At 49.6% G+C, this 23,910-nt stretch overlaps 1 protein-coding gene across 3 annotated transcripts in view; it reads right to left on the bottom strand.

Annotated features, from left to right (window-relative positions):
- Positions 1 to 1,451: 1,451 nt before the first annotated feature.
- Positions 1,452 to 23,910, bottom strand: part of VTI1A (vesicle transport through interaction with t-SNAREs 1A) — a 345,054-nt gene continuing 322,595 nt past the window's right edge. For all 3 annotated transcript variants that reach the window (XM_072971918.1, XM_015235944.3, XM_006200200.4), the window contains one exon: positions 1,452 to 12,234. Coding sequence is in view for 1 of the 3 variants with exons in the window: in XM_006200200.4 (XP_006200262.1) it covers positions 12,141 to 12,234 (94 nt within the window). In the remaining 2 variants the exon portion in view is untranslated. The remainder of the gene's footprint in view (positions 12,235 to 23,910) is intronic.

Raw genomic sequence — 23,910 nt, 5'->3', positions numbered from 1 at the left:
GCAGGATGCTATGAAATCTCATGAGCTGTCTTTAAAAATAAATGAGAAAATAGGTTATCCGAGAGTCATTGTAAGGGAAAAATCAATAGGCAGTGTCTATTCACTTGGGCTATCAAAATCCTTGAAATTTGAACAAAAGTTTCACGTTTAGTGTACTGTAGGTTTTGAAATATCGGTGCTGCAGGCTGGGTGGGTACCAACTCATTGTGCTGTGCATCCAAACGAGGCCAGTCTTGTGAAGCTGCTCTGCTTCCTCCAAAGACAGGGGAGGGTCCTGGTGACTGGATTAGCCGGGTGAAAGGAGACTCCTCCGAGGCAGGCGGTCCACGCACCGACACTGGGAAGCACCCGCTCTAGTGAGAGCAGGTGTGGCCGGTGGCTCAGCCCAACGTCACGGTGCTAACTCCTGTCCCGCAGAAATGGGGATCCATGTGTCTTCCTGCCCACACCATTCACAGTGCCTGTGCCCTGGGATGGGAACAAATGACCATTTAGGGGGGCACTTCCTGGTGGTGATATTTTGGCTGAGCAGATCATCTGGAATGACAGAAGTTATCTCCCACTCATTCATTCAGTCTGAATCAACAAATTTCTTTTTTTCAGTGTTTTAAGCATGTCTTTAAATTTCCTTCAGGACGCTCTGACCTTGGCATTGAAGAGGCTCAAATCAGCCCAGTCCGGACTGCCTACCTCTCCAAGGTCTCTCTGTGACCGAATTCCTGTGGCAGGTAATTGACAGGCAACTGCTGGGTCTCCCGCACCAGCCCATGAGCACTGGGTGAGGTGGAGACTGGTTTGTGGTTGCATGCTGTTTTCCAATCCTTGGTGCCATGTCTGACATTTAGTGTTCAAAATATTTCAAAATCTGTTTTTAAATGAATATTTTTTAAGGATTGAAAAAAACGAGTATCTTCCTTTTTTAAATGAATCTAAGGCATTCCTGACATATTTTAAGGCCATAATCATAAGGAATCTTTAAAGAAAACAAAAAAGCATGGCAAAGCCCCACCCTCAATCATATCTGTCTACCAAGACGTCACAGACCAGCTCATTTAATCAAGACGAAGGGGCTGGTGATGTTTCATGACTGGTGGTGCTTTCTGTGGGTCAGTCACCTCGTTGACTCCTCCTGTGGGTCCTTGGGGGGGCCAATATCTTCCCTACCTTACAGATCATCCCAACTCACCAGTGAGGGAACCAGAGCTCACATGCCGGCCTGTGATCCCTCTTCGAAGCCATCTCTTGGTGCAATTAAAGAAGAAGAAGAAGAAAACGTGTATTCAAAAGCAACCTTGAACCTGATCCAAGTTTCATCATCAGAAAAAGAAGACAATGTCTATAGCCACAAAACAGAAATTGTAACAAAGCACTGAACTGAAGATTTATAACTCCCCTTCAGTTAGAAAGGGAATGGGAGGTAAGAGAAATGATCCAGACGCAAAAGACGGGCATAGCAGACTTTGGAATTAGGCATTTTATTTAGCTCCTCAGATAATACAAGTTAGTTAAGGAAATAACAATCAAGACGCATTACTCGTACTAACGATATGTAGAACCACATTTCCAAGAAATCTAATGAAAATAAATTATTATGTGGAATACGGCAAATAAATAGACTTTTACAAACAATAACTCTGTGAATACTAGAGAGAGAGAAAGAAAAGTGAGGTTCCGAGAAGGGGGCTTGTGGAGCTGCGGGAAGTTGAAACTTGAAACTAAGTCCTGAATGAGATGTAAGAAACAGCGGTGCATTAATGAAAATTAGCAACAGACATTTGAACTCCTTTTCCTCATCCCCTTGGTTTTAGGAGTGATTTCTCCCCATCCCCGAGACGGGCTTCGAGCAAGGCTCCTGACACCCACCGTCTAAGTGATCCAGATAATGTAATCGCAGCATCATTAGGAACCATGAAATTGCAATTCCTCGGGGAAGGAGCGCTATCGCTCAGTTACACGGAGAAGAGCGATTAATTAGCAGATCTCAGTTTAAAGTGACTATGTACTACACGGGTTCTAATCCCACTCTGGAGCAGCTCGCAGGCCTAATGAATTATCTGGAGGAAGTTGAACTGGAGCCAGAAGACATCACTCAAAATGTGATAATAAGTGAAATAAGATAAACTTAGAAAAAAACCCAAACTTTAAAACGATAGGCAGATCACCCGCTCTCAAGGAAAAGCCGTAAAAGAAGGCGGGGGCGGGGGTGGGGGTGGTCATCTAAGTTTTCCTCTCTCCTGAAATGACACTGTTGAGTATGAGCTTTATTCTTTGGACTGCGACTGAGGCCACTTGATCTAACATTCATGCATTCATCCATTCACTCCATAAATGTTATCTTAAAGTGACAGTACTTTCACAGAATACGGCAGGACCCATTCCGCCCTTGGACAGCTGAGTCCTCAAACGTCAGGCAAGGCAGACTGGACGCTGCACTTCGAACCCCGAGTGATGATAGCTTTGGAAACAATTCTGAAATTGGGATCTCTTCCCCCGGCAGTGTAATGAGAAGCAGGATTGTTACCATTCTTAAGATGCTCCCTCAACCCAAACCCGGTTGGGTACCCAGCCTCCTTGGTGCTGCTGCTGAGCCTCCTACCAGGCTCTGACATCCTGGGTCTCACTGGATACAGGACGGATGAGGGCAGAGATCAGTAAGTGGTCTTTGCACACTGTTAGGCTCAGCTTTGGGCTGGCTGATATCTTTCCACTCCACAACTTGCTTGGATTCCAAATTCAATCTCTCTGGGCACAGAGGCCTCTATTCTGTACCTATGGGGGGAGGTTAGACTGGGGCTTCAGTTCTAGGACATAATGCCTGGGGAGAACCCCTGGGAGAGAGACTGGCTTGTCAATGGTGGTGAAACCCACATGATGGGGGCTGAACTCCCGTTTAAGAAAGAAGGACTGTGGCTCCAAGGCCTGGGGTGGGCACCACACTCTGGTTTCTAAATCTCCTTCATGGATTTTATCCAAGTGCACGTTCCTAATGTGTCCATGAGCAAGGGCGGGAAGCACAACCCAATGGCCTGGTTTCCTGGTAGGGAAATGGGTGCCTGAGAGGGACAGTGACTCATCCAGGCGGGACTGGCTCCATAATGTGCAAGATCCAGAGCAAAACAAAAACGTGGAGCCCCTCATTCAGAAAGCAAAGGAAAAAATGCTGTTTTCTTTCTTCCCTGGTCTTTCTCTCTCTCAACTTCTTCTGGTGTTTAAAAATTTCTACTTACTGTCCTTCAAAATTAAATCAAAAATTTAAATTATTGGCACAAATGGTACCATTCACTTTTATACCGCACAATTTTAAGTGCAAAATCAGAATATTTTACATGTGTGCGGAATCGTCAAAGTTGTGCACTGTATTTCGTGGCTCTCAAGAGGTTACCTTGCACCGACCAGCAAAGACAAATGCAGCTGAGGACTATGAGCCCCGTGGTGCAGAGGCCAACACTACTAAGGAGGCCAGTGTCTCCGTGGCCGGGCTGTGGCTTCCAGAATGTGGAGCTGGTTGAAGTTGTGTTTCCTCATGCAGAAGAGAAAAGCCAGACCAGAGGCTGAAGACCTGACATCCACCCCGGCCCTGTCACTGACTTGCTGGGTGATCTTGAGCAAGTGTCATCCCCTCTCTGAGCTGCATTTCTCCACCAGGTTGGTCTAAATGGCCCCTAAAGCTCGCACAGTGTGAGGGCTCCATGAATCTGAGCTCAGCTTGGCTATTGCCATCCAAACTGTCACCAAGGCAGCCAGCACAGAGCTCAGGGGGCGCTGACCCACGTTTCCTCATTTCAAGACCCTTCCCTTAGCTCCATGTGTCTCATCTCCCAACACAAAGGAGCTCAGGGAGGCCCGTCTGGAAGCCGGGATGCCCAATTGCCCAGACATCAAAGTGTCTCCACTGTCTGGGGTGGTGGGGGTGATGCAGGTGGAGGGAGGTGACCAACTCACCCACGTGCCCAAATCGGAATTCTGCTTCTATTTTCCCCTTTCCGCATGGGGGACAGAGAGAGGAGAAGAAGGAGAGACAAGCCTTTGAAAAACGTCTCTTGCTCCATTTGCTCAGCCCGGCCACACTCCCGTGGTGCACCTCTTAGCCACTCGGCAACTTTTCCCCTTTTATGATATTTTGGGTTTCCGATTGCCTGCTAAGTCAAACCTTTATCATTTAATAAGCAGGAAAAAGAAAGAAAGAAAGAAAGAAACGCCTCCAAGTCAGGCCCAGGCTAAACCGTCCCCATTCCTGTCCCCTGCCTCTCCTGGGCTGGTCCTGAACAAGGGGCCAGGGCTGATGGGGACTCTCCGCCTGCAGGCAGGTGTCAGCCCTACTCCTGCTGCAGGGGGGCAATTCGTGGAGATGGGCTTCAATCTCAGGGGCAGCAATGGGAGCAGCAGAGACAGGGGCATCACAATGTGATTTCCAGGCACCTGAGATCAGAGCGCAAGTCAAGACCCCAGGTGTGAACACAGCTTTCTGACCTCCGGGCCCACGGCTGTGGGATTATTCCCTGTTTTCTTATCTGTTTTCTTGACCATGTGTCCTCAGGGCCTGGAACATAGTAGATGCTCAATAAATATTTATTGATTAGACGATTCGATCTGATTATACCTCTCATGCTTCAAACAGGGGAAGGTTTGATTATTTAGAAGAGTTGCTGGGGGCAATACTGAGCACATGGCAGCCACCTAGCTCTCCTGGCTCTGTGATTTCTCGGGAGGGGTGGGCTTGGATGAAGAGGAGACGGAAATGAGGCAGAGACACGGAGGGTGTCAGTGTCCTGCTGTGCCAAGACCCCTGGATGGAGCAGTGTGGGAAAGGTCTGCAGGAAAGGTTTTCAGGGCAGAAGTGATCCATCTGGGCTCCTCCCCAATGTCAAATTGAGCACCACAGCGCCCTTGGCCGCCTGTCACCCTCAGTAGGACCCGGACAGGAAGCTGGAGCAGCTTGGCTGGACCCCAAGGTCAATGGTGCTACCCCCACCCCACCTTCTTGCTCTGTCATCCTTCTCAGCAAGGGCACTACTGTGGGAGAGGCCAGAGGACCCTCAACCAGTCACCTCTCCTTGGCAGAGCCCACGTGTTCCCAGAAGCCCCGTGTCTGCCTGAGCAGCTGAGGGCCCTGGCCAGGTGTGTGGGGGCTTCCAGGGTAAAGCTGTGTCCTGGTAACCCACTATCACCCAGAAGGGCAGCTGATGCCAGAAGAAGCCTCCAGGGAGCTGGTCCCAGGGAACCAAGGCCCCCATCCCTTCCCCTTCCTCCAAAGACTGCTAACTGCTCCCTCATGTGGTGAAGCACTCCTCCCCCAAACCCAAAATCTCCCTCAGGAAAGGGTCAGGCACAGGCAGTTCCCTCAGAGGGATCACTCACTGGCCGATGAAGCCACCTAGGGGAACATGAATCCCCGAGGTTCAAGGTCAGTAACCAAGGGAGGGAGTCTGCAAAGGTGGGATTTCGGGTGTTTACCAGCCAGGAGGGTGCCACCATGCAGGGTCCTGGCTGACCTGACAATTGTACACCCTTCAGAGGGCCAAGGCCTCGGCTACTTCCTGTGTCCAGAAAAGAAGCAAACAAGGGAAGGGAACAGTGTTGCGGAGCCTCGGGGGGTGGGGCTGGCAGGCCTCGGTCCCTGCCTCTACCTGCCTACAGCCTATGCTTCTCCACTGAATTTAACAGCACTTCTGACCCAAGGAGGTGAGGGCTTCTAGCCACATTCTCAGCTCCGCTCCCTCTGATGTTGTAAGACAGGGACAATTAAGAGGAAAATGCAGTACCGCATGCCAAAGTGCCGGGCCCAACGGTGGGCATACAGCAGGCCTCCGTAAGTGTCAGCTGAGGGCGCCTCTGTGGCCCGGGTCTTTGGCAGAACCTTCCAGAGAGAAGCTGAAGCCCGAGGATGTGTTCGTTCTCAACTCTGTGGGGCCTCGGCATGCAAAAAACATTTCTCTCCAACTCAGGTACTTTTCCCCGACAACATAAGTGAAAAACAAAAAAGTTGAGGCAACAAAGCGGCTGGAGAAGGGCCTCGGCTCCCCCTGGTCCTGTCCCCTCCTGAGCACACCTGGGGGAGGCTGGGGGAGGGAGGGGCGGGCTGCGCGGAGCGGGGCGTCCTGCCCCCAGGAAAACTCCAGGCAGCTCTCAGCAGAGCAGCATGTGCAGCCGATCAATACGGGCTTCGGGCCGCTGAGCTATTATTCACGCCAAAGGGCCTTGTTTGGATGAAGGGAAGGAGGGGTGCAGGAGTTCAGAGAATCACAGGCCGGAGCGCTGCTTCTCGGCACTTCCCCCTCTCTCTGTGATGCCCTCGTTATTTATGTAGCGCGAGTAACGAGGTGATTCAGGAGAGGTGCTCTCCCCACAGCATGCTGGGAGCCCCGCGGGGCTCAGCAACTGAGGTTGAGTGTGATTTGGGCTGGGGTCCCGGGCAACATGAGCCCTGCCTTTCCTCTCCTCTGGCTGCTTCTGAAGGAGGGCGATGACAGGCTCGGGGTGGCACAAAGTGGGGCCTACTTGCCTGCATCCCTCCCTCTTGGCTATTCCCCAGGAAGAGCACCCCCAACCATCTCTTGTTCCCTGGTGCTGGGGATCCACCCTTAACCTGCACACCGTCTGTTCCTTACCTCCTTATATACTCCCAACCTCATACGTTCCCGTCCTGCCATCTTGGTTTCCCCCATCATCTTGTTTTTGCCCTACTTGCCTATGGTAAGCCAGCTCTGGAACGTTCACCTCGCTACTAACCTGGACTCCTAATGAACCTGGACAGTCTCTCTCAGCACTCCCCATGTCTTCCCTCCTCCACAGCAGGAGAGGACACTGACCCTCCTGTTGGAATGGCTGCATCACTGTTTTCAGGACCCTGTATCCAGCCTTGGCTCCAATCACACATGCTATTCTCCTGCCTGCATCTGGCTGCTCTTGGTTCCCTTCAGTGTCTCCCTTCTTGGGTGCAGTACCTGTGGCTTTAAGAACTTTTCTGGGCTGACTGTGTCCACAGTCACCTGCCCCATTCTGAAAAGGCTGACATCTTGTCTAAGAGCCACCTAACTAGTCACATAATGAGGGCGGCTTCTCGCAGATGCCACTGGTTTGTGTCCAATGGGCTGTAGGCAGAGTGAAGCCATATAAACCAAAGTGTTTCCTGGGGTTTAGTTTAAGGTTAGTGAGGTACAGCATAGAGTGGGATCATATTTGAAGGCTGGCTTCATGTCTCAGGCAGTACCTCGACCAGTGTCTCTGGGAGTCGCACTGGAGGTGTGGCTCACCACAGAGCCGTCCTTCCTTCTGGAAGAATGATTCTGGGCAAGCCTTTTGGTGAGATGTGGAGTCCATTCCAAAGGTGGCAAGTTGTCATGTGGCTAATTTGGAGTGGACTGAAACAGAGGCTTGAGACCCCTCAGACCCTGGTGTGTCTGCCATTTCTAAGGCCACAGTGATTGATGAGGCTTGAGGCCAGGCCTCCCCTGGCTCACACCTGCTGGACTGGCCCCTCCTGTGCATCCTGAAGGGCTGCCTGTCCTTAGTGAGTGATGCTGAGAGATGCTGTGCTGGACAAGGAACATGTACCATCTCTCCCCTTCATCTATGGAGTAGCTGCCCAAGGAGCCTGGTCTCTCTGGGGATGGGTAGGTGGGAGTAGAAAGGGGCTGGGAGAAAAGTGCTCCCCATTCCCTGATATTGTCCTGCACACCTCAGCCCTGAAGTGCCCATGAGCCAGGCTTCTAAGAATGGCTTCCAAGCTTATATGAACTCATTGAATCAAATAGGATGACCAGACACAGTGACAGGATGGACGATGCCACTGACTTCTGACTCAGGAGGAGGATGATGAAGGAACTTTTCCCCTCAAGCTCACAGCCCACGGAAAAGCCAATCATTTCACCAATGGCAAGTCACAGAAAGGACAAGAGGTGGAAGGTCAGTCCCAGGAAAGCGCTGTTTCTGTTGTCTGCTAGGGAAGCACTGTTTGCAGTGGGCTTGTTGACTACACAGAGATGGCCCAGACGCTCCTCCATCACACCCTCCCAGCACCAGTATATGGACACACAAGTGTTCCTTTGAGAAGTCCCTACTTACTTTCCCTCCAGACCACAGTCCTCCAACCACACACTCAGCTAAAGGGGGAGGCAAGTGGACCAGAGACGGGACACTAGGAGCAGTTCCTTGGAAACCAGCCCCAGCCACAACCAACCAAGAGTCCTTGGCTCTGCATACACATCTCTCCCAGGAAAGCCATGTCCACTCCCAAGCACCGGGAGCCCCACTCGGCTGGCAGTTCAAACCAAAGAGATGAGGAAATCATTGCTGGTGGTTAATTCTTAACTACGTAGACAAACGGCTATAAATATTTATGATGGGAAATTTCATTATCTAAAAACTCTGCTCAAATTTCCGGCTAACTCCATGAAGAATGCCTGCTGAACAGGTTGCAAATTAAGAACAATTATTTTTCTCTTCTGCATTTGAATGGGACTTACAGCTAAAGTCATTTAAAGGGGTTAACACCAACCTTAATTAAATATTAAAGTGTGCCTGTACCTGCTGGTATTGTTGCCCCTTCGAATAAGATATAACCTATCTTTGACAAGTTTTCATCTTTCTCTGTGGAAGACGCTACATGAAACCAAATCAGTGGCAAAGAGGAGAGTAATGAATAATCTATTTCATATTCCAACAGTACCCAGAGCTCGGAGTGGAAAAATATTCAGTCGGATGATGGCAAGAGGCTGCTGGGGTACCACATGACACAGCTAATGTTTAAATAATAATAATAAAAAAAAGCGATAAACAAATCATTAGCCCTTAACAGTTGTTTAATGCAATTTGTTAATGAACGTAATGGTGGGGACTAATAATGAAAGAAAATAAAAACGCCTAAACAGGCGCCAAGTTGCTGGCGATGCGCAATTATTTCCTTGTCAAGTTTTTATGATTTAATGAGCCCCTCTGGGACTGACGGCTGTCAGTCAGTCGTGACTTTTTGACACCATTACAACTTCAAATACAGCAGCAGGCAGGCTGTTTTCCTCGGATTTGAAATACTGAAATGATCTGACAGTTTTAAAGAAAAGATGTGCAAAAAAGAAAGAAAGAAAGAAAGAAAAAGAAAAGAGGAGAGAGGGGAGGACGAGAAAGACAGTTGCTTTCCTTTCTTTTTTTTCTCCCCCCCTCCCTTCGTCTATGGAGTAGATAATCTCTGGATGCTGTTTGGTAATGAAAATCCAATCACTGAGGTCATTATCTGATGAGGTTTTTGGAACAGGCAGGCTTTTTTCTCCCTCTTTATTTCTTTACTTAATGATAACCCTCAATGGGCTTGCCCCGCATGGGATGGCCAGAGCCGCACAATTTTGTTCACCATTAATTTCAGCCTTTGAAGCTCAGGGCTCAGAAGCAGTAGCAAAGCAAACCCCCACCAAGCTGGTTCCAAAATAAGACAATCCAGCCTGCCTTAAACAGAATAGCAAATGGCCTCCCAGCCCCAGCCTGACAGCTGACGTCAAGCCCGCTGCATTTGTAGGCATTCGTCTTCAACGTGGAACATTTAAAACTCTTTACAACTTAAGAGACTTTAATTAAATTGCTTTTGATTCTGGAGCGGGGCAGCATCCGCTTTATTTATTCTGCCAGGGCAACTGTTTAGTCTGCATGCATTTTATATGGCAAGGGCTTCCTCCTTCCTCTTCCTCCCCCGAGTCCCGTCTTCCACCCCTCACCCTCCCCGTCGCACAGAATTTTTAACAAAGGCTCCTGACTTCAGAGATAGTCATCAATTGAAGTCTACATATGAAGTTCCTAGAACCTTCACAGTTCCACGAACTGCTTCGAATTGGGGGTTTTCTTCCTTCCCTAGGGGAGCAAGAAAGGAGGGCAAACAATTTACCTCCCTTGGGGCTCCTTCGAGTCTGTCCGGCAGCATCCGGGGCAACCAGGCGGGAACTCGGGGGGCCTTCACACCCACTTCCTGCAAAACCCTCACTCTGCCAGTCTAGGGGGTCACTCTCGAGGTGGATCTGATGGGGCTGTTAGGCCAGGGGTTATCTGTTCATATTCATCCCACAGTCAAGGTTGAATTTGGGCAAAATCTCAGGCAAGAGCTGATAAAGAGATAGAACCCCGAAGAAGCAGTCACTAAGCGGGGAGCGATGTACTCCCTCCTCATTTCCTCTACTTCCACGTGAACACCAGGTGTTACTGAAATATTTAGAAGCCAGCAAGTTTAGATGGTCAGATCAACCTGGCCCGCCAGGTGGCCTTGGGAAGAGTCTGGAGGCGTGAGGTGTAGCTGGGTCTCCGATTGTGCACTTGAACTAAGATCAACAGTTTCGAAGGAAGCCACCAGAGAGGCTGGCAGAACACTCCCCCACCGTTAGTTTCGGAACGAGGAGGAGACTACTTGTTTCCTTGCTTTTAATACTTTCTTCGATGTGTTTAGCACGTACGGAATTCCATTATCAGAATAAAAGATTCTTGCTGAGATCGATCCCTTAAGCTGATAGGGAAATTAGCACGGCCTCCCCACACCCTTGCTGGCCTACTTGGCTCTGCCCAGATCCCACACCAGCCCTGCGATGTAAAGGCTGCAGCATTATTTACAAAATCCTAAATGATTTATCTGAACACATGCAGGCCCTAGCCTGTTTCGATGAGCACAATTTCTCTGGTGGATTTTGCCATCCTGAATTTCCTCTCTAAATCGTAATGGTTCTCTTCTGAGTTGGGGGGGAAAAATCCAGTGCAGCATTCAGGTGCTCTCCGTCCATGGGCACAGGTGGTTAGCATTTTTTATGAAGGGAACAGGTTGGCTTTTCAAGGCTTCAAAGCTTCCAATTATATTCCAAAGATAGAAAGGACCCTGGAAGTGCCTATGAAGTCTTAAGAAGAAATACATTTTGCTTTATGACCAGGGGGAGAATGACCTCGACTTGGGCAAAACTTGAAGCCTGATCATAAATGGACTCATTCTGAACGCAATTCCCGGTTGCCTCGTACAGAGAGAAACCAAAGGAAATCACAGAGCACGTGAGAAGTCTGAACACGGCGCATTCAGGAGGGCTGCGCCAACATTTGCACAGCAAATGCCCAAGCCGTCCTTTCGTAACACGCAGCAATCCCTTAATCTTTGAAAGGAGGTTAGTGAACCTTTTCCATCAAGTTTATTTCTGGTGGCTCAGCCTATAAGACTCAACGTATTGATAATCCCATTTGACATTTTGCACTGATGGAGTCATGTCCTTGTCCTTCCTGAAATACTCCTGTTCTCTTTACATGCTGGAGTGGACGTGGAGAGAACCCTGTCAGACCTTCTGCATGTATGAGGGCTGCTTTGGGCGGTGCAGATATGAAGACCGAAAGGATACAGAGATGCTTGCACAGATCAGGGGAGAGCAGGTCACACAATTAAATAGCATGCCGGAGCTCAATCTGCCAGCAGATTCTGGGGAGAATGGGGGTTTTGGAAGGCTGGGACATCTTCCTTGTAGCCAGTAATCAAAGTTGTGAAAAGTGGATATTGGGTAGGCTCAGCAAAAAAATACTTTTGAGTTAAAAAAAATATGCATAGAAAGACAGGGAAAGTGCTAAGTCAATTTCCGGCACAACCGATGCTAAATATCCACCTTTACAATGAGCGCACACAGGCAGGTTGACCGTGGTCATCACGCCTCGGTAGGAACAGGTCTGGTCACTGCTCTGGCCCTTGCTTTTCTCTGCATTTTTTTTATCCTCACACATCACAGAAGGGCTGTTCAGTGACAAGAGGTGTGTGACAAACAGCACAGCCCATCAGAAGCTCCCTTGACTGCCAGATCATGGCCTCTCCCAAACCATGACCCGACAGGTCCACAGGGCAAGCAAGAATGTCTCCAAGGCTATTTTGGTCAGTAGATGAAATTACCAAAAGGCAAATAAACATTTGCCTTCCCCTATTAAAAAAAAATCTGGGTGAAGACAAATCTAGAAAAGGAAACCAACCCACATGCAGACAGGAATAGAAAATATTTTTACACTCTTTGCCCTTCAGCTGAACAGTGGTGAGTGCGCACGGGGGTCATTCAGGGCCTGTCAGTGCAAAAGAATGATTCATGTGACCATTTTGTCTTAATTACTCAGAACGAGCCGTTGTTGCTGTTTATCAGGGAAGAGCAGATACATCAGTGTCTCCTGACCGAGAAAGTGATCGCCATCAGGATGGTGATGACCAGGATGACAGCCAGGATGACGATCAGGATGCGGTTCTGGATGATTCTAGGAGAGAGCAAAGGAGGAAAAACAATTCACACGGATAAACAGAGGACACGGTCACAAAGATCAGCCAAGACAAAGTTGGCGAATCAGATGGAGGCTTTGCATCGTAGGTGGGGGTGGGGAACCCCGTGTGGGGGGTGTACGTGACACCATGCAGCTTTGTGGTTCTACAAATGATTCACCAGCAAACGAACGACCCCACGGTGACGGCCACGCGGCACCCAGAGAAAGGCTTACTGCGGAGCCACAGCGAATCAGATGACTTTCTGGTCTCCGAGTACCATGTAGTAATCCTTAAGCGATCAAGGGCCCCATGCGAGCTTCTCTTTTTAATTCAACGTGTTGGACAAGCCTCCTTTTTTTGCAGTGTTTCCCATGAAAGTGAGAGACTCCAAGGAAACATATGTCAGTAAGGTACTCACCTGTACAAAAATACCCAGGGAAAAGTAAAAGACTTAGGAAGAAAAGGACAGGATTAAGAAGCAAGTGTCAAACTTGCAGCTCAGGCTGTGAAACCATCATCTGTCACTGGGGCTCGCACTCCGCTACGCCAGGAGGAAACATTACATATGCTCCGTGGCAAAAAAAAAAAAAAAAAAAAAAAAGATGGAAATGAGAAATAATACAAAATACCCAGGTGATTCGTGGGCTTTGGTTGATGGACCCTCACCTCCAGGGATTCCAAACCCCTCTGCTCTGGCTCTGCCAGATGCGGAAGGGGAACTGGGAACTCAGAAGGAGAACCAGAGTGGAGACGCGCGCCCCGGGATGTCAGCAGAGGCTTCTGATGAGGCTGTTTCATAATTTGCTACCTCGTTCTGAGAAAAGAGGTCGGACGTCAGGCAAGGCAAGCTAGATCCAACGGCCTCACCCACTCCGGCCCCCAACAGGACCAACCACACAGAAACAGAGGCAGAGTCCTCCACCCAGCTGAGACCCCACCGCAAACCCCATCTGCCCGTCCTCCAAATACCAAGCAGGAGAAGGTCTGCTGACGGGGCCTTCCACAGGAGGAGCTCAGAGGGCCCAGCCAGGCCCCCAGTTGACCAGGGACCCCGCCCTCCTGCTTCATATCTTCGAGAAGAAACCTTTGCAGGGTGTTCGCAGCTTTTCCCAGCTTCTGGATGAGTTTCTTTCTTGGAGGGATGACAACATCCTCATGGTGTCGGCCGGATTCTTCCTGCCCACCCCCTTCTTCCCCAAACCTAAATGGATGGATGGAGCCGGTCATATCAGACAAGCCCACTCCCTGGTGGCCCCCCTGGAAGGACTAGCTCCCCCTCCTCCTGACAGGTTACAAAATGATCACATTTGCTGACACGTCTTCCGCAAAACTGCTTTAGTGCCTGTGTCCACTTTCCTTGAAGGAGATGAATGATCCGCTCGGTCCTCATTTATCACGTAAGGCTCAGCTAAGATCTGTCTCGTTTGTTGCTTCCCTTTCCCACTAGAAAGGCGGCGCCCTGACATTAATTCTTCTGCGATGACAGCTAATTCAGACTTAACAGACCATATTTACTCAGGAGCCGGGAAGATTCTTTGTCGCCAAAATAAATAAGTAAAAACGGTACTTCACGGCTTGTTAAAGTGAGGCTAATTACGAACACTGATCGGTGCTACTTGGTGGCTTGATTTAAAACCCAAATTGATTTTTGACCCTTTTCTCTGGAAGGGGCAGAAGTCTTCAGCACAGCCCTAAACATCCCGTTTGCCCAAGTCACTGTCAAAATCTCTATTTACCACAGTCTCCCGCATCAGCCTTGCAAAGGAAATCAGCAAAATTGAAACTCTGCAGTGAAGCACATTAAAAGCATGAAAATTCTTTAAAATTCTGCCTTAAGTAATATACGGTAGTGTGTCTCTGTGTTGACAACCGTTTTATTTGTGGGTTGAGGGCCCCAAGGCATCCATGATGCTAATTTATAAAGGATTAACTGTGGGTGTTACTTGTTTAATCTGAAGCACGGTTAGAAAAAGGAACGCACAGGAATCCCTAAGTCCTCAGCTCTTCTGGTCCTTCCCCTCACCTCAAGCAAGGCAAAGAGGAGTGGGTTTCACCCATGATTTTTCCCAACAGCCTGTATCTTTAACTCACTCAACACACACACACACCTGATCTCAAGGACACCGCTGGGTCCCAGATGTTCAGAAAGACCTTGGTGCGGCTGCAGAGCCAGGAGCCTTCCCGTCTCCGGCCCCAGCTAGTGGCAGGGCTCCTGGCACATAGGCTCCCAGGAGGACTGTCCAAAGGATGACAATGAAAGAACGCAGCCCCGGGAATTGTAATCATTCTATTCGAGGGAGAGTGGAAAAGAAATCTGTACGAATTTAATTGGTAGGAAAATCTCAGGGAGTCTGTGTAGAAAAGGCTGAAATTAAAAGCTGATATAAGCCCCCCAAAGACGGAACACTGGACACTGTGCCTTCTCACGGCGGCTCTGGGCCTTCTCCCCGAAGCTAGGAGAAGGAATGGTCCACATGGAACTGAGGCACATGCTGGCGATGGAGGAGGTCGGCAGGAGACAAACCAAAGACTGGGAGACATCTGGGGCGAAGGGTGTAGAAGCGCAAAGCAAACAAGCAAACAAAACCCCAAAAGGCTGGAGTTGATAGAATTGGATGTAAGTTTGATTCTGGTCAGACACCAACCCAGCTTTGGATCTCAAAGCTGTCGGGCAGATACCGTGTCTCCAAGGACCAGAGAAGTGAGCTGTTGGGTCCCTTGAGTAGACAAGACCGAGCCAGCCTGGAGGGGGAATCAAAGGCTGGTATTGGTGCGCCCATGTGTGAGGAGGCCTGGAGTACAGTCACAGCCAGGGACAGCTGGCAGGTATGACTGTAGGCAAAGCAGAAAGGAATGCAGAGTCCAGAGAGAATCAGAACCACAAGCCGGGAAGCTGGGCTCCCAGCTAGTGAGACTGAGTAGGAACTTTGGGGGAAGCCCAAAGGAACTTCCATCTAACTTTGGACAGGGTTGGGGGGGTGGGGGGAGGCTTTAAGTTCAACTAGGTCTGCAGCAAGCAGTCTTAATCTCCCTTTTGAAAATGCAAAGTGTGTTTACCCAGTAAATAATTTAAGAAAGAATATACACTTGAAAGAAGACATCCATTGAAACAGCCAGGCTAAATTGCCTCCAGGCAAAAACTTGTGCATTTGCATGCTGCATTCTATTAAGTGAGCTCGCTGTGGCTTTAAAAGAATGCAGAGCCAAATTAAAAGGAATGTGGGCCCGAAACATCAAGGATTCTCCAAGTTTACATTATGAATCACAGTGCTGTTGATACAAGATGAATTAACCATTTACTTTGAGGCTGAACTCACAAAGTACTATTGAAAATACTGATCCCCGTGTGGAACCCAGGGAGCGGCTAATCTTTCCATTGCCAGTCTCCTCCCCCTCTGGAAACAAGCTCCTGCGTGTGGCAGCCGGAATCAGAGAAGACTGGTTAAAGGCAAGGAGGCAGGCGAGGCACTGGCGCAGCTCTCTGCTCCGGCTTGAGGAACCCAGGAATTCCCCCGTAGCAGGCATTTCCACATCCCTTGGTGTCCAGCCCTCCTCTAATTCTGGGCACAGACTGCACTCACCTGTCCCTTGCCGTTAGGCGTGGCCATGTTCTAGTCAATGGAAGGTGAGCAAAAGAGCTGGGTGTCACTTCCATCCACGTGGAGGCATTTATCTTCCAGGGTCTGAGTCTCCAGCTGGCTCTTCCCTCCCTGTTCTGATCCAGGGGGCTGTCCATTCCAGGAGTGCAGTTACAGGATGGTGGAGACTCCTTCTGCCTGAATCCCTGAGTCATCACATGGAGGACCATCGCCCTAGAGGCTCACCCGGGCTCACAGTGCACTTGTGTTAAGCCAATGAGGTTTGGGGGTTCTTTGTACTGCGGGATAACATAGGCTATCCTAAGTGATGCACTACTGCCTCCCTTCTCCTGCAAGATGGGGTGTCAGGCCAAGCCAAGTGAGGCTCTGGTTTAATGTATTCCAGAAGTCAAGGTATGATGAAGGCTGATATGACTTCTTTCTTTTAAGAACAGACTTTTTCCTCTTGGTTTTCCAAAGCTGGGATCCTCCTCTCTCCATACTTGGTCATAAGACTCATTACTGAAGACTCAGGAGCTTCTTCGAGCCGTAACCAATGCCAGGGTATGCCGATGAACACTTCAGCAAACTCAGCTGAGCATTCTGCTGTCCATGAAGAGCAGGTATATGCTGGCCTCATCCACTTCTCCATTCCAAACGTCGGATGCTACCCGTAGAGGGTCGGTGTGTTCCAGGCCCCTGGCTGCAGTGACTGGACCAGGAACAGGCACGTGAATGGAGCCAGTCCAGTAGAGTGAATGTCCAAAGCTTTGCTTGCAACATGAGGTCACCTGGACGTGTGGTGTGCAGATGTTGGCCTGGATCTGCTGCAGCTGTTTTGTTTCCACGAGGGAAGCCAGCCTAAGAAAGAAGCTGACCATGGGAGGAAAGCAGAGTGGAAGAAAGGGCAGAGAAATGGAATCTCAGTCCTGCAGACCTGGTGAACCTCCCTATCAGACATCCTTCTCTTGGACTTCCAGTTATATGAGAAAATAAATTATTTCTGAAGTCAGTTGGAGCCAAGTCTTCTGTTATTGGAGACCAAAAAGCATTTTTAGGTTGATTCACCCTGATTCCAAAACCAAGTCCTGGATCTTTGGCATATTTTCCCCACCTCTTCCAAGGAGAATTCCCTGCCCACGCCCCTCTCTCACTCTTGTATTTCCCTATGCCTCTCTCTGACCACTGCACTTAGGGCACAGTTTTATGATTTTCCGTTTCTGGGCAGGTTTCCCTGATAAAAAGTGGCCCTTCTGTGATCTTTTGTATTCCCAGTGCCTAATACACAGCTTGGCACAGACATCCTCCAAAAAAAGAAAGAAAGAAAAAAAGCTGGCTGAATGTACAAATGAGGGGCTCTACCTACAGGTGCTGCTCTGAAAGTTCATGTAGTCATCTTCCTGGTTTCTAAGGGTGCCTGCAGCCAAGTACAGCCTTAGGAGTTAGCTCTTAGCCACCCTCCCATTAAGCATGCCAGCGGTGTCTAAACCCCTTCACAAGCCTGCATTCATTAGCCGGAGAGTGCACGACACCCTACGGGTCAGCACCCCGTCCTGCACACGCCTTCCCGCCTGGCCAGCCGGACCAGAATGATGATGCCCCACCTTTGGGGGCCGACAGAATAATAATAATTAGCAGGACATTTAGCAACCAGAAGAGCAGGGAGGGGAACTCTGTAAAGGAGACTGGATAGTGTTTCTTTGGGAACTGTCTAAAAACAGGGACCAAGGGAAAGGCTCTTCCAGTCCTACGTCCAATTCCATGTCAGTAGTTAGTACTCAGCAGCAAGAAATGAAAACAAGAGTAGGGGAAATGGTTCGTTGTTATCAGCCTCTAATGAACTTTAATTTGAAGCATTCTTTCCGAAGCTGGGTACACGGTGGTCTGTGTGCTAGAGTTGTGGGGCTGTTATGCCCCCGATAATGCCCATCCAGGGTCTTCTAGGTCCTGGGTCTTTGGAGGAACGCCCAGCCTCACCCCAGGAATTCAGGTAGGGCTTCTCCCTGTCTCTGATTCCATCCGTGGACACAGGGCCCGGGCAGGCCCAGCTAATTACAGCTCTCTAGCCCCTGCCCAACTACTTGTTCAGGAATTGGCATGCCACCCAAGCCAGATGGAGTTCCCTAGAGATTCTTCCTGGAAAGTCAAGAAAAAGGTACTCTCTCTACTGGGAATGATTGTAGGGACAATGGAAGTGGGGCAGGTGCTGGGAGAGGCATTTTTTCTCACCACGCAGGAGGAGAAGCTGCCTGAAGGATGCCAACACAGAGGAACAGAAGGCCCAGAGGTGATGAAAAAGATGAATTTCATTAAAAAAAAATTGGGGGGGGGGAGGTAATTAAGTTTATTTACTTATTTATTTTTAAACTGAGGATTGAACCCAAGACACTGTGCATGCTAGGCAGGCACTCTACCACTGAGCTATACCCTCCCTACAAAAGATAGGTTCTTGAAGGCATTATTTGAGCCCGTGCTGTGCGTCTGAAGAGTCCCATTTAAACTCTCCAGTTATAGGAGCCAAACGACTCCCTTTTGCTTTGAGCAAATTTGGTGAGACTTCTCTCATTTTCGACCCTACTGCTTGTACTGAGTTACATAGCCACTCCCTCAGCCCCCTCACACTGCCCCAGACTCACGTCCACCTTAGAATGTGACCTCATTTGGAAACGGGGTCTTTGCAGGTGTAATTCATCAAGGATCCTGAGACAAAACCATCCTGGATGGAGGGTGGGCCCGAGATCCAATGGCTGGTGTCCCTATGAGAAGAGAGGACACAGACACAGGGAAGGAGGCCCCGTGAAGTCAGGAGCAGAGACTGGAGAGAGGCTGCAACAAGCCAAGGGACACCTGGGGCCACCATGCGGGAAGAGGCCAGGAAGGATTCTTCCCTAGGGTCTTAGGAGGGAGCAGGGCCCTGCTGACACCTTGACTTCAGCCTTCAAGGCTCCAGCGCTGCGACAGAGCACATTTCTGTTGTTCTAAGCCACCCAGCTTGTGGTGCTTCGTTACATCGGCCCCAGGACTCGGATACACAGAGTTCTCAGATCCAGACCAGGGTCTGAGATCTCGGCCTTTACCATGACTGGTCTCCACGTCTCCACCCTCTTGTCCTCCTGCGAGGACAGGCCAGGCCAGCCTGGCTCCCCGGAAGTCGTGCACACAGCCGTGGGGCCCACCGTCTTCAGGAGCTGTTGGTTCCTTCATCTTAGAATAAGACTCCCCTTCGTGAACAGAGTGAGCGGTGGTGCAAAGCCACGTGAGATGAGGGACCCAAGGGGGTATGTCCCACAGACTCCTGCCTCTGGGATAAGACATTTGAAACAGGAGGAAGGCCAGGTGTTACCTCTGGGCCATCACCCACCATATTTGCTGACCTGAGTTTAGGAGTGGTCAGTTATCCATGAGTCCTGAGGGACAGGGACACAGGATGGCTGCATCTTCACAGGGGGAGAAATGAGGATGCTCTCAGCAAGGAACTGAGGAGGTGGGAGCCAGTGCCTGAGCCCCAGCACCTGGGGGCTAAGTCCTGAGTGAGGATGAGGAGTACTCTGTTTCCCAATTTCTGCTTAATAAAACAGAATGTTTTCTGTGAAGGGCCAGATAGTAAACGTATTAGTTTGCTACAGCTTCCATAACAAAGCAGCACACTTTGTGTGGCTTGAAACAACAGAAATGTATTGTCTCACAGTCCTGGAGGCTGGACATCCGAGATCAAGGTCTTCGCAGGTGGGGTCCCCCTGCGCGCCGGGAGGGAGCATCTGTTCCATGCCTCTGGCCCAGCTTCTGGGGGTTTGCTGACAGTATCCGAGGTTCCTTGGCTTGAAGAATCATCACCCCGATCTCCACCTTCATCCGCACATGGCATTTTTCCTGTATGTGTATCTGCATCCAAATTCCCTCTTTTCATAAGGACACTGGTCGTACTGGGTTAGGGGACCACCCTGCTCCAGGATGACCTCATCTCAACAGATGCATCTGCAAAGACCCTATTTCCAAACAAGGTCACATTCTGAGGTACTAGGGGTTAGCTCGTCAACATACGGATTTGGGGGAGGGGAGAGCACACAACATAGCCCATGACGGTAAATATTTTAGACTTTGTGGGTCACACAGCCTCTGGTGCAACTACTCACCTTCGCCCGTGTGGTGCAGAAGCAGGCAGGCATGATATGGGTGAGGGAGCACAGCTGTGTTCTAATAAAACTTTATTTACAACACTGGGATTTGAATGCCACATAATTTTCCCATGTCAAAAAATATTCTCCTTTTGAGTTTTTTTCCAAACATTTCAAAATGTCAAAATCATTTTTACCCCAAGGGCCATACAAAAATAGGCTGGGGGCTGGATCTGGCCAGCTATCTGTGGTTTGCCAACCACTCCTGGTCTCAAAGGTAAAATCTGTCTGAGGCAGGCCTCCTCCACCTGAGAACGTGGTGGTCCTCGGACCATGAGCAGATGGGATGGCAGGTCTGGCCAAGTCCCTCCAAAGAAAAAAGGAAACCCAGAGTCCCTGCCCTGTGGGTGTCACAATGAGCAACTGATCATGGAAGCCCAACAACAAAGGCCATAATTAGAGTAATGCCAGCGGCAGGGACAATTTGTTGGGTGCCCCCAATCTTTGATTTGCCTGGGGTGACCTGAAACAAGTCACTCTGAGACACTTGGGTTTCAGTTTCTTTCTGGGCACAATCAGCCACTCCACTAACCACCCCAGGGACAAGAGGATCAGCTCATTAAAGATTATAAAGCACTTTGAAAAGATAAAGCCTTTACATGCGTGCAGTCGGCAAGTCATTCTGTGAAAGAAGATGCAGTTTCGGGAAAGGTGAGAGGCAGGAAGAAAGTGGGCAGAGGCCGGCGGAGCTGCTTGGGGCACTTCCGGGGGCTGGGTGGGGAGGTGGAGGCAGGAGTCCAGGAAGCTGCTGCCTCCCCAGGCCCACCAGGCTTCTCGATCCCACAGACTGGCATCTACCTGGGTTTCACGGTGACACTGTCCCTCTGTGAAGGGGGAGCCTTCCCTGGGAGGTGGTCTCATAAACATTAAAGCAAAGGGCAGGCATCCCATTGGCTGGCTTGTGGAGACCTTCCGAGCCCTGGAAGGCGGCCAGCAAGTACCTGTCGGAGCCCATTGATAAGTCCGCCAGGGTCTGATGGGCAGTGTGCAGTTACACCTCAGTCTATGATGCCAAACATACAGGTCAAATTTCAGCCTGGGCACTGCGGCCGCTGCCATTCTTGAATATGGACTGAAGACAGCAGGGAGCCTGGAAGCTTTGCTGGCCACTGGGCTTTTAGGTAGGATCAAGGTAGCTTGCTTCAATCAAAGGGCTTGGGAAGAACTTGAGGAAAATTAAATAAGGATGCTCTAGAAATGCAAGGTGTATGTAACCCCTCTGGACTGCCAGAGCTGGAAAAGGTCTCTACACCCTAGTGTGAAGTCTTTGTTCTAGAGTTGAGGACCCTGAGGCCTTGCGAGCTACAGGGATGTGCCCAGGTCAACCATTTGGGGCCCAGCCAGGTCTTCCGACCCCCAGGCCCGTTCCTGTTTCACGGTGATACTCATTCTCACCCTAGCAGCCAGGACCAGTGTAGCGACTGCCCGTAATGGCAGTTCCAAACACGCCTTCTGCTAATTGGGACCATTCAACAAAATCAAGGAATACAACTCAAAACCTGTCAGTTTCCACCTCTTACTGAGCCCAACCCAGTCCCACTCTATATACACAATGAAGGAGGGCACGGGAGGGTGGACCACGGTGGTTCCCAAACTCCAGGCTGAACTGACATTGAGAAAAGAATGAGATTGAAGCGGCTCTTTTTTTGAAAACCAGATGACTCATTTTCAAGGACTGCCCTTTTCTCTGAGGTTGTGTCCTTCCTACTGTTTCAGTGTCCAAATGTCCTTTATTTTATGGAGTGACGGTGATAGTAGACGGTAAGTTTTCTCCCCAGTGTCCTTATTTGGACCTTGGAAATGTACTCTTTCCGTGGAAATCAAAAGAAGACAATCCTCCTTCAGTCCTCTGCTTAAAAAGTCCCAAACTCAAGACATGTAGAAGTTTGTGAACCCCAGAGCTGGAAAAACCCACTCAGATCTACGCTCTGGTGATTCCTCCTCAGGGCCAGACGGCGTGGTTGCCATGGTGATGCCAAGAGCAACGTTAGTGGCGATGAGGACAGCCATAGCCACACCGCACCAGCAGCTTGTATTGATGGGGTGTGGACTCCGGGCCAGGTGCTGTTCTGGCGTTTTCTACAGTCTGTTGAGCCCTCAGCATAATCCTATGAGGTGGAGACTATTACCACACCCATCTTGACAAAGGAGTTCCCTGAAGTCCCAACCCTTGTCTCCAGTCTGACCTGCCACCCCTGCAGGACACATAAAGTGGTTACTTAAGTAACTGCTGTGTCTATGTTCTACATCAGGTTTGCCTTTTTTGTCTTTGACAACATCGTTACACTCTTGTCCACAGACACAGCAGTTGGGCATGCAAGTTAATTTTGCTAACATCACACAGAACACTGATTAACCAAAATCAACTCTTTACTCAGTGCCCAGTGTAAATGCTCAGTAAATTATGGAGATAATATTCATTTCTATTCAGAAGCACAGTTCATCAGCTTTCTTCAGTCACTGGCACCTGGGCTATGTCCTTTCAGCCTGTCTCTTTTAGGTAAATGCATGATCACTGGATCCCTCCCCAGATTCAGGGACAGAGGAAACAGCAACTGTCCTCTGGGGGTTGCTCACCAGTGAATGTCCATTGTCCAGTGACCTCATCACACAATTTTTTATGATGTTGACATCACCTATCAAACAGGTGAGGAGCTAAGCTGTGGAAAGGTTCTAAGTCTGCTGAAGACTGAATTGAACACATCGGCTAGAAGAGAGTGCTAGACAGAAAAGAAACTTAGGTGGGATGACCAGCAAGACTCCCTGTGTGATCTCAGGAAAGGACTAAAAGTCTCTGTGTTTGAGTTTCGCCTTTCGTGAAATGTGATAAAAGAATCTTTCCAAGTATTCTCCGCACGGGGTGTGGGCACAGATGTAACTTCTAGACAGTCTTAAAAAGGCAGGGTGTCTTTTCCTGGCCTTGGGTGTTTGCTGCCTGTGTGATGTCACTTCATCTTCATAATGATCTGGATTTATGAGGACCCGGATTTGGTGGCCCAGGACCACCCAGGGAGAAGGCGAGCCCCACTCCAGATGTGGCCCTGGTGATGCTCTCCATGCGAGGCGACCATCCTCAGTGTCAGGCGGGGATCACCCCTTTCTTGATTCCCACCCTCCCCCTGCGCCTCCTGCTGGGTGCCCTGAGGGAGGGGAGGGTCCCCACTCCCGCTGGGGCCTGCCCCTGTACTGTGAAGGAACCTCACCGCTCTCCTGAGGGCCCGGCCCCTCCCTGGCTGAAGGTCCCCCACTCTCTTTACCCTCCTGAGAAGGTAGCCAAACAAAGCACATCCGTCTGCAGGGCAGAGGTTGCATTTCTGGAGCCAAAGTGTCTGGATTCGAATCCAGGACCTGCCACACCCCAGTCCTGCAAGTCACTTAGGCATTTTACTTCAGTACATCCCTGAGATTATGTCCTTTGGCTCTTTCAGTATGAAAATATTCTTTATTTTGCGGTGTGATGGTGACAATAGATGCCACTGTTTGTCCCCCACGTCCAAGTCTCTCTTTGGAAACTACCCTCTTACTTGGCAAAATAAAAAGTGGACAATTCTCTGGCAATCTTCTGTTTAAAAAGAAAGATGAAAGTTACCAATACAAGGAATCTAAAAGTTCCAAAGAACCAAAGCTTCAGTTTCCTCATCAGAAAAATGGGGGTCAATGAATTACATTAATAAATAAATAAATAAATTCAACTTGAAGTGCTTAGATCAGTGTTTGGCAAGAGTAACTGCTCAGTAAACAACCATCACAGTTTCTACTTTATTTTTCCACTCCTATTATCACTCCCTGATCGCCCCACAATGGGTCCTGAGACGCCTCCTTATTTGACTGCCTGCTCCCCTCCAGTTGACGTCCTCCCCAGCTCAGGTGCCTTGGCCTGGAAAGCCTGCAGAGTCCTCTGCAGACTCCTGTGGGGCAC

This window comes from Vicugna pacos, chromosome 11 (genome assembly GCF_048564905.1).
Source record: "Vicugna pacos chromosome 11, VicPac4, whole genome shotgun sequence".
NCBI classification, from domain to species: Eukaryota; Metazoa; Chordata; class Mammalia; order Artiodactyla; family Camelidae; genus Vicugna; species Vicugna pacos.
This window is presented reverse-complemented; position numbering and strand designations above follow the sequence as displayed.